This window comes from Gorilla gorilla, chromosome 21 (genome assembly GCF_029281585.2).
Source record: "Gorilla gorilla gorilla isolate KB3781 chromosome 21, NHGRI_mGorGor1-v2.1_pri, whole genome shotgun sequence".
Classification (NCBI taxonomy): domain Eukaryota; kingdom Metazoa; phylum Chordata; class Mammalia; order Primates; family Hominidae; genus Gorilla; species Gorilla gorilla.
In genome coordinates, this window is record NC_073245.2 from 68709393 (window position 1) to 68720535 (window position 11143).

General features: G+C 45.8%; 1 protein-coding gene across 6 annotated transcripts in view; it reads left to right on the top strand.

Moving 5' to 3' along the window:
• Positions 1-11143, top strand: part of CASS4 (Cas scaffold protein family member 4) — a 52348-nt gene that overhangs the window by 33743 nt on the left and 7462 nt on the right. For all 6 annotated transcript variants that reach the window (XR_008674520.2, XM_004062404.5, XM_055372889.2 and 3 more), the window contains 3 exons: positions 362-463; positions 5055-5135; positions 6272-7582. Coding sequence is in view for 5 of the 6 variants with exons in the window: in XM_004062404.5 (XP_004062452.3) it covers positions 362-463; positions 5055-5135; positions 6272-7582 (1494 nt within the window). In the remaining variant the exon portion in view is untranslated. The remainder of the gene's footprint in view (positions 1-361; positions 464-5054; positions 5136-6271; positions 7583-11143) is intronic.

Here is an 11143-nt window from a genome sequence, read left to right on the forward strand (position 1 = left end):
AACATCGGAATCACCTGGCAAGCTTGTTAACACTGCAGGTTCCTGGCCCCCCTCGACACCCAGAGACTCCGTCCAACTCGCGTGGGCCCAAGAATCTGCATGTTAACCTGCTTCAGGTGAATTTCCCAGGTGAGGCAGATACAGGACATCGTGGGCCACCTGCGACGAAGGCTGCCTCCACCAGGGAGCCTCCCACTCGTACCCTGCTGTCTTGAGAGTGAAGAGCCTGCCAGCGGGGGTGCCAGGCGACCCCCTCAGCAGTGTCCACCCAGCTGTCTCTGCTTTTGGAGAGATGACTTTGAACCTGATTGTGATCATCAGAGTGACATTTCCTTTTCCTCTGCTCTCCTTTCTCTCCAAGGCCATCCTCACGCTTCCCAGACCTGTCCGGGCCTCACTGCCGACTCTGCCTTCCCAGGTATATGACGTGCCTACCCAGCACCGGGGCCCCGTGGTCCTGAAGGTGAGCCTTGTTCAGGGGCCCCTCATCACCCAGACCTCTGCGCCCAGAGTCTGAGGTTCTTGGGATCATGCCCACATTGCATTTCAGCATTACCATGGCGGCCAGAGGCTCAGCCTCCAGAATACACATCACCACTCAGAGGCCAACTTCATAACCTCCTTTTTACCCATGGAGCCCAGTCCTGCTCTAGAAAACATTATGACTACTTGAGTTCTGAATATTTTGAAATTTTTACTTTTCATTTATAATAGATTGTTTTTTCTTTTTCTTGTTGAGATGGGGTCTTGCTTTGTTGACCAGGCTGGTCTCGAACTCCTGGCCTCAAGCAATCCTCCCATCTCAGCCTCCCAAAGTGCTGGGATTATGGGCATAAGCCACCGTGCCCAGCCATTATTTATAATAGATATTTAATATATGTATGTGTGTACATACACACACATTTTTTTAAATGATAATTTGAAGGATATGCACCACAGTCTTAACATGGATTATCACTGATTATCTTAACATTGATTATCTCTGGGGGAAGAAATTTTAGTTGTTTTTTTTTTAACTTGTTTGTATATAAGTGGAACATCACATTTGTAAGACATGCTTCATGTGATCAAAAAATAGCTTTGCTCCTTTCTTAGCCCATCCAAATGCTCTGCGGTGGCGTTCTCCCCACCCACCTACCGTTGGGATCAGTAGCTCCCAACTTTCGTTGTATGCAAAAGCATCTGAGAGCTTTAGCCATCCTGGTGCCTGTGCCCCAACCCCAGAGACTGTTGAATCAGCTCTAGATGGGGCCCAAACATCAGGATTTTTAAAAGCCCTCAGGTGGTTGTACTGAGCAGCCAGGATTGAGAACCACAGTTCCAGTCTAAATAAAATTTCAAGCAGGCTCTGTGACTTCCTGGTCACTCACAGGTAATAAGTCACTTTTGGCCAGGTGCGGCAGCTCACACCTATAATCCCAGCATTTTGGGAGGCCAAGGCAGGAGGATCACTTGACACTAGGAGTTCGAGACCAGCCTGGCCAACATGGTGAAACCCCGTCTCTCCTAAAAATACAAAAATTAGCTGGGCATGGTGGTTCACGCCTGTAGTCCCAGCTACTAGGGAGGCTGAGGTGGGAGAATCACTTGAACCTGGAAGGTGGAGGTTGCAATGAGCTGAGATCACACCACTGCACTCCAGCCTGGGTGACAGAGCAAGACTCTGTCTGAAAAAAAAAAAAAAAATCAAAATCAAAAATTAAAAAAAAAAGAAGTCACTTTAGCCTCGCTAGGCTCAGTTGAGAAATTTAATTGTCCAGGCAATAATCAAACTTTCTAGTTCATTTAAAGCTAAAGCTCCTGCTGCCCGGCTTGGGCCTGCCTGCTGGGCTGGGCTCCAGGGACTGGCTAAGTTCTCTGCTGGTTCACCATCTTAGGTTTCTACCCTTTCTCACTCACTGGGTGGTCTCAGACTCCTGCAGGGCTGCAAGAGGCAGGCAGGGACAAAGGTCCTGCTCACCTGGTTCTGTTGGCAGATGTGCTAATAGCAGTGGCCAATATGGCAAGATGATTCTTTCTCTTCTGGGGTATTCCTGTAAGTGCCCCCCACCTCCTACCCCTCACCTCCTTGCTGAGCATCTCTTACCTGCAAGTCCCTCCAGGTGGACAAATGCATCTCCTCTGGCTGCTGGCTCCTCCCTTAACTCTGGGGCAGGCAGGTCATTTCCAGCCACATCCTCGTGACATTCCCTGAGCCATTCCTCCCTGGCTCTTGCTTCAGCTCTTGTGTGAGCCATGCCTGGTCCATGACAAACACACAAGCTCCCTTTGCCATGATAGACTCCAGGAGCACAGGCGCTTGCCTTGGGTGTAAAAGTTATCAATGGGCCGGGCGCGGTGGCTCACGCCTGTAATCCCAGCACTTTGGGAGGCTGAGGCAGGTAGATCACGAGGTCAGGAGGTGGAGACCACCCTGGCTAACGCGGTGAAACTCCGTCTCTACTAAAAATACAAAAAATTAGCCGGGCATGGTGGCGGGTGCCTGTAGTCCCAGCTACTCGGGAGGCTGAGGCAGGAGAATGGCGTGAACCCGGGAGGCGGAGCCTGCAGTGAGCAGAGATCGCGCCACTGCACTCCAGCCTGGGAGACAGAGTGAGACTCTGTCTCAAAAAAAAAAAAAAAAAGTTATCAATGAAGACACACTTGTATGACTCACTTCACTCACCTTGCCCTAATCCCAGCCCCACTAGACCCTGTCTTTATGTAAAACTGTGACATTTTGTTCACCATGATTTTTTTGCATTATGATTTTTAAAAATATTGCATTTTAAATAGTATTTACTATGATTATTGAGTTTTTTGGTGCCCTCTTAATGTTGTGCCCAAGGCAACTGCTTTGCTCTCCTCCCCCTGGTCCTGACCTTGAGAACAGGCCATCCACAGCACGGCTGCCACCCTCTCTCTTTTCAACTTTCCCAAGCCAGAGTCAGCCCCCATCCACTGTGACCCCAAGCTCAGGGGATACAACTCAAGTCGTTGAATGGTCCCATGGGACACTTGATGGTTTGCTTTTGGGGAGTGAAAGGCAACCCCCGCTACACCGCACCCCATTTCCCAGCTGAGGAGAGCCCTCAGGAGACTCACAGCCCAACTCCCTCTAAAGAAACCCCTTCCAATATCCAACTCTTTCTCTCTTTCTTTGCAAAACCTATTTTGGTGCTCTCTTGCCTTGCTTTGGAATTTGTAACCTGTTTTTTGTATCCTAATATATATGTTTTTTAATTACTGTACACATTACATATATAATATGTTATGTCATATATATATCTCAAGCCACTGAAGGAGTTTGAGCAGGGGAGTGACAATCAGATTTTTAGGAAGCACACATCATCACTGGCCATCAGAGAAATGCAAATCAAAACCACCATGAGCTACCATCTCACACCAGTTAGAATGGCAATCATTAAAAAGTCAGGAAACAACAGGTGCTGGAAAGGATGTGGAGAAATAGGAACACTTTTACACTGTTGGTGGGACTGTCAACTAGTTCAACCATTGTGGAAGACAGTGTGGTGATTCCTCAAGGATCTAGAACTAGAAATACCATTTGACCCAGCCATCCCATTACTGGGCATATACCCAAAGGATTATAAATCATGCTGCTATAAAGATACATGCACACGTATGTTTATTGCGGCACTATTCACAATAGCAAAGACTTGGAACCAACCCAAATGTCCATCAGTGATAGACTGGATTAAGAAAATGTGGCACATATACACCATGGAATACTATGCAGCCATAAAAAACGATGAGTTCATGTCCTTTGTAGGAACATGGATGAAGCTGGAAACCATCATTCTGCACAAACTATTGCAAGGACAGAAAACCAAACACCGCATGTTCTCACTCATAGGTGGGAAATGAACAATGAGAACACTTGGACACAGGGTGGGGAACATCACACACCCGGGCCTGTCATGGAGTAGGGGGAGTTGGGGGAGGGATAGCATTAGGAGATACACCTAATGTAAATGACGAGTTAATGGGTGCAGCACACCAACATGGCAGATGTATACATATGTAACAAACCTGCACGTTGTGCACATGTACCTTAGAACTTAAAGTATAATAATAATAAATTAATAAACTAATTATACTGATAAAAATAATAAATAAATAAATAAATAATAAAATAAAAAAGATTTTTAGGAAGCACAGTGCCTGGCACTTAGGTCATTGCTAAGATGCACATTTATCAAATGAGTCTCTCACACCCTGTTTTTATTGCTGTCATGATATGCTCAGTGTCATCCAGCTTCGTGTCTGGTCATTAGTGGGCACTCGTTGAATATTTGCAGAATAAATATGAATGATAAAACAGGAAAATTTCTACTGAGAAAAAGAAAGAAGACATATTAGGTCTCAGTCTCATTTATCCTCTGGCTTAATTTTAAGACGAACTCAAGATAAATTACCATTTTTAATTTAGGCAACTGCAGTTAAGGCTCTGTTGTTTTCCTCCCAACCTTTGGTTGAGAAGTCTTTTTTTTTTTTTTCTTTGAGATGGAGTTTCGCTCCTGTTGCCCAGGCTGGAGCACAATGGCGCAATCTTGGCTTACCGCAACCTCCACCTCCCAGGTTCAAGAGATTCTCCTGCCTCAGCCTCCCAAGTAGCTGGGATTACAGTCATGCGCCACCATGCCAGGCTAATTTTGTATTTTTAATAGAGTTCTCCATGTTGGCCAGGCTGGTCTCGAACTCCTGACCTCAGGTGATTCTCCTGCCTCGGCCTCCCAAGTGTTGGGATTACAGGCGTGAGCCACCACGCCCGGCCGAGAAGTCTCTTTTTAAAGCACAAAGTCCATTGTTGAATGTATACCCCGTTATGGGAAAAAGGACTGTGATGTCCCCTGCGTTGCCTCAGACAAGGAAGGCGGGAGACCTGTCACCCAGATTTCCACCATTAGAGCATCATGACCAAAAGCACCGAAAAGTCTTCAGGAATTTGTGTCTTCCTTTGGAAAAAAAAACACTGGAATAGGGAGTGTTCGTGATGTGTAGCCATTAGGAAAGAAACATTCAAGTTGTCTGCCTTTGTGGTCTTTCCCCAGGAGCCAGAGAAGCAGCAGTTATACGACATACCAGCCAGCCCCAAGAAGGCAGGACTCCATCCCCCAGCCAGCCAAGCAAGTGTAAGTATGAAGAGGTGCTAAGGTGCAGTGTTATGAACACACAAAAATCCTCTCAGAAATGTTATTAGCTTGGGGCCAGACGCGGTGGCTGAAGCCTGTAATCCCAGCACTTTGAGAGGCCGAGGTGAGTGCATCACCTGAGGTTGGGAGTTCAAGATCAGCCTGGCCAACATGGCAAAACCCTGTCTCTACTAAAAATACAAATATTGGCTGGGTGTGGTAGCGGGCACCTGTAATCCCAGCACTTTGGGAGGCTGAGGTGGGCAGATCACTTGAGGTCAGGAGTTCAAGACCAGTCTGCCCAACATGGTGTAACCCTGTCTCTAATAAAATACAAACATTTAAAAAAAAAAGAAAGAAAGAAATGTTATTAGCTTGGTCAAAAATTAGAATGCAAATTCCTCATAACAGAGACCTTGTTGCATTTGAGGTAAAAACCTCTCATTGCACTTGTGTTCAGGAATAGGACTAATTACGTGGTTGGGATAAGTCATTTAACTTCTCTGTTTTTATGGGCTGGGAGTATTAAGTGAGATAATCCTGCAAAGGACCTGGGACAGTGCCTGGCACGGTGTGAAATTATGTAATGGCTTCTTCTTATGACAGACCTCAGGGACGTGCTGTGATACAGTACACTTTTATCTGTATTGGGCAAAGGACTTTATTTGAAATCTGTGTAATCTATGTTTATAATTGGATTCTACCACATGTGTCCCACAGACACACTTACACCCAAGGTCATTAGGGAACATCTTACAAGAAAGCTGGCATTTCGCTGTGTCAGGGGGATGCATAGGAGTTTGGTGGATGGAAAAGAAAGGGTTGCAAGGGCATTTAGAGCAGAGAAACCAGTTTGGGTAAAATGAAATACAGTGGCATGAGTCAGTGTTCTGAGTTCAGGGGAAAGTAAACAGCTTGGGTGGCTGGACCTGTAAGCAGATGGTGGCAGACAAGGTGGGGTCAGCGTGGTGGAAGTGGAAAGAAATGAGGCTCAAAAGAATCGTGAAGGACCTTGAGTGGTAACAGAAATGGGGAGCCACTGAAGGAGCGGCGGAGTGACGATGAGATTTAAACAACGCACTCGCACCCTCTTTTGAAAGCTACTAACCCGGCAACTATGTATGGTTCTCCCACAGGGGCAGGGTGTTCCCCTGGTATCAGTGACTACCTTAAGAAGAGGCGGCTACAGCACATTACCAAATCCTCAGAAATCGGAATGGATTTATGACACTCCAGTGTCTCCAGGAAAGGCCAGCGTCAGAAACACGCCTCTCACCAGCTTTGCGGAAGAATCAAGGCCCCACGCTCTCCCCAGTTCCAGCTCCACTTTCCACAGTCCTCCAAGTGGCAGATCCAGGTCCCTCACTCCACAACTGAATAACAATGTGCCCATGCAGAAAAAACTCAGCCTTCCAGAAATTCCTTCTTATGGCTTTCTTGTACCCAGAGGCACATTTCCTTTGGATGAAGATGTCAGCTACAAGGTTCCTTCAAGCTTTCTGATTCCCCGAGTGGAACGGCAGAACACCAAGCCCAATATTTATGACATCCCTAAAGCAATGTCGAGTGTTTCTCAGGCTGGGAAGGAGCTGGAGAAAGCCAAGGAGGTGTCAGAGAATTCCGCGGGCCATAATTCCTCATGGTTCTCCAGACGGACAACTTCCCCATCTCCTGAACCAGACAGATTATCAGGTTCCAGTTCTGACAGCAGAGCTAGCGTCGTTTCCTCGTGCTCCACCACATCCACCGACGACTCCTCCAGCTCTTCCTCGGAGGAGTCAGCAAAGGAGCTCTCCTTGGACCTGGATGTGGCCAAGGAGACAGTGATGGCTCTGCAGCACAAGGTGGTCAGCTCTGTCGCTGGCCTGATGCTCTTTGTCAGCAGGAAATGGAGATTCCGAGACTATCTGGAGGCCAACATTGATGCAATCCACAGGTCCACTGATCACATAGAAGAATCTGTAAGAGAATTTCTGGATTTTGCCCGAGGAGTCCATGGGACTGCCTGTAACCTCACTGACAGTAACCTTCAGAACAGAATTCGGGACCAGATGCAGACCATCTCCAACTCCTACCGCATCCTGCTTGAAACAAAGGAAAGCTTGGATAATCGCAATTGGCCTCTGGAAGTTCTTGTGACTGACAGTGTCCAGAACAGCCCAGATGACCTTGAGAGGTTTGTCATGGTGGCACGGATGCTTCCAGAAGACATCAAGAGGTTTGCCTCCATTGTCATTGCCAATGGAAGGCTCCTTTTTAAGCGGAACTGTGAAAAGGAAGAGACTGTGCAGTTGACCCCAAATGCAGAATTTAAGTGTGAAAAATACATCCAGCCTCCCCAAAGAGAAACCGAATCACACCAAAAGAGTACCCCTTCCACTAAGCAAAGGGAAGATGAACACTCTTCTGAACTATTAAAGAAAAATAGAGCAAATATCTGTGGACAGGTGAGTTCAGAGTTCCAAGTGATCGAAAAAGGGGCTTCAATTGTTACCTGGAGTAGTGGCTACTAAGATGCTGAGACTCTTTCCATAGTGTATAGGCTTTGGGGAGACACTGGTTCCATTTTCTAGAAAATAAAATTTATGAAAGTAAAATTCTTGATGAAATCTTATTAACAAGTCAGATAAAGATAGGTCAGCATAGGCAGACAAGTCGGTTGATTTGGATTTCTTCCGAAAACTTTTGGCATTCAAGTTTACCATATTAGAATTAAAAGGGATTTTTAAATTTCTTAAAAATTTATTATTTGAGTAGATTTTTAAAACCTCACCACCAAGTCTCCTTGCATTTTTGAAAGTTATAAATTGAGTCATTCTCAGTGTGTTTCTTAGCAACGAAAGAGGAAGTAGAAACATTCTTTCAAATTGCTCATGGTCTGATCAGCCTCCAGACTTCAGCTACTCTTAGAAGTACTTTTCTGAGGCTGGGCGTGGTGGCTTATGCCTGTAATTCCAACGCTTTGGGAGGCCAACGCAGGAGGATCCCTTGAGGCAGGAGTTTGAGACCAGGCTGGGCAACATAGTGAGACCCCAGCTGTACAAAATTTATTTTTAAATATCCAGGTGTAGTGGCTCATGCACTTGGGAGGCTGAGTGGGGGTATCCCTTGAGACCAGGAGTTTGGGGTTACAGAGAGCTCTGATGGCGCCACTGCACTCCAGCCTTGTGACAGAGCAAGAGTTAATCTCTAAAAAAAAGAAAAGAAAAAAAAGAGTTGGGATATAGTAGCTCACTCCTGTAAACCCAGCACTTTGGGAGGCCAAGGCGAGCAGATCACTTGAAGTCAGGAGTTTGAGACCAGCCTGGCCAACATGGTGAAACCCCATCTCTACTAAAAATACAAAAATTAGCTGGGCGTGGTGGTGTGCACCTGTAATTCCAGCTACTCAGGAGGCTGAGGCAGGAGAATCACTTGAACCCAGGAGGCAGAGGTTGCAGTGAGCTGAGATTGCATCACTGCACTCCATCCTGGACCACAGAGCAAGACTCTGTCTCAAGAACAAAAAAAAAACAACAACAAAAGAAAGAAATACTTTTCTGGATGAGTTCAGACATTATAGAGCGAGATGCTTCAGTTCAGGGACTGTGAGCCTTAAGAGGCCCAGAAGTCACTTGGGGGCTGTGTCAAGGAGATAATTTGCTGCTTTCAGCCCCGACCTTTGTGTTCTGCTGAAATGCCTGGTGGTGTAGGAGCTTTAACATGTTCTAGAAATTTGGATGTTTAAAATTTACATACACATATATATAACTTTAAACAAAGCCATGTGGGTCATTATATCAGGCCATGTTGATAGGCAAAATTCAGCCTTTGGGCGGCCAAAGTCTCCTTTGGTTGAGAAAAGGAATCAGTAGGCAGAACCATCAACAGAAAATATGAGAAAGAATGCTCAAGTCTAAAGTGAACTTAAACAGTTCCGCTGTAGTGTAAAACACCACTCAGTTTGGTAATTTGAAGGGATTTTATTTTTCAGACATTGCCTAACTTAGAAGAGAAAGATAAACCTATCTTGGAACAAAGGTTAGATGAAAACAAAGACTTAGGAACCATGGTAAGCTATAGCACTCACTCTCTAAAGCTTCTGATTCATACGCTCTATTGCTAGATTCGTCTCATCATGCTACAGATAGCTCAACATTACAGCCATGACCCACATGGGCGAGAGTTCGTTTCTGTGATTCTTTGTCCTTTATTTTGGCAAGAGAGTCCTGGAGATCACTGAGTCTAATGAACGAACCCCAGGGAATGAAAGTGAAGCATTAACCATTACTGAAATGACTGTAGGTGCTCTGCAAGGTTGTTGTGGGTGGTACTGACGGGGCTAAATAGGACTGACTCAGTTCCTCTTTGACATTCTGATTTAATGTTTCTGATTACAACAGCAAATCTTGATTTGGGGCTTGTATATCTTCAACACCTCTTTTACACTTGATGTTCTTCCTTTTTTTAAAAAAAAAGTCAAAGATGTTATCGTTGTGCTTATTTTTATTGGTTTCCTTCTATTTGTGGTCAATGACAGTAGTTTTCCATTTACCATTTTTCACAGTTTCCTTTAAATTAATGTAAGTAAAAACAATGGGTCCATTTAAAGGAAAGGAATGAAGCCAGTAGAAGTTAAGAGGAAGGTGGAAAGAGTATAACTTGTAAAGGTTGTAAAGGTTGTCTCTGAATAACTGAAGCTTGGGAAACTTACCTAGGTTGTAGGGCAGATGGGGTAGAGGGTGGAAGAAAAGGATGTCTGATGATAGGATAAGGTCATGTACCTTCTCAGAGGCAAACTAGGACAAGAATTCAGGCCTCCTGATGCTCAGCACCCTGAACCCCAAACACTAGTCTTTGGGCCTGCCATATTGCTGACAGTTATGCTATTTTGTTCAACATCAAGTACGCCTTAGACTAGTGGTTCTCACATTTGAGTGTATCACAATCACCTATGAGCTTTGTTAAAACTCACATGGCTGGCTGGGCACGGTGGCTCACGCCTGTAATCCCAGCACTTTGGGAGGCCGAGGCAGGTGGATCACCTGAGGTCAGGAGTTTGAGACCAGCCTGACCAACATGGTGAAACCCCGTTTCTACTAAAAATACAAAAAATTAGCTGGGCATGGTAGCGGGCACCTGTAATCCCAGCTACTCGGGAGGCTGAAGCAGGAGAATTGCTTGAACCCGGAAAGCAGAGGTTGCAGTGAGCTGAGATCGCACCACTGCACTCCAGCCTGGGCAACAAGAACAAGACTCTGTCTCAAGAAAACAAACAAACAAAAACAAACAAACTTGCATGGCTGGGCCCCACTCTCAGAATTTTTGATCTAGTAGGTCTGGGGTGCAGCATAATAATGTGCATTTCTAGCAAGTTTGCAGGTGCTGTTGATGCTTCTGGTCCAAGGACCTCACTTAGAAAGCCCCCGCTTTAGACTGACAGCACTTCTCAGTGGAGGCCCGGGCACCGTTGGCCACCGGGTGGACAGTTCTCCATTGCGTGGTGAACCGTTCAGCATCCCAGAACCCCTGCCCGCTCACTGCCTATAGAAGTCCCTAGTCAATGCGATAACCAAAACTATCTCCACACATTTCCAGCACCCCATGTTAAGAATCTTAGTACATTTTTCACCTCCCTACAGTTAATATTTCCACTTAAGATGCTCATAATCTGATGCCTACCTCATTACTTCTCGTTATTTCTAAACTCTTCTCTTTTTTTTTTTTTTTTTTTTTTGAGACGAAGTCTTGCTCTGTCACCCAGGTGGGAGTGCAGTGGCGTGATCTCAGCTCATTGCAATCTCCGCCTCACAGGTTCAGGCGATTCTCCTGCCTCAGCCTCCTGAGTAGCTGGGACTACAGGCGCCTGCCACCACACCAGGCTAATTTTTTGTATTTTTGGCAGAGACAGGGAGTCACCATGTTGGCAAGGCTCATCTCGAACTCCTGACCTCAAGTGACCCTCCTGCCTCAGCCTCCCAAAGTGCTGGGATTACAGGTGTGAGTCACCGTGCCCAGCTCCCTTTTTT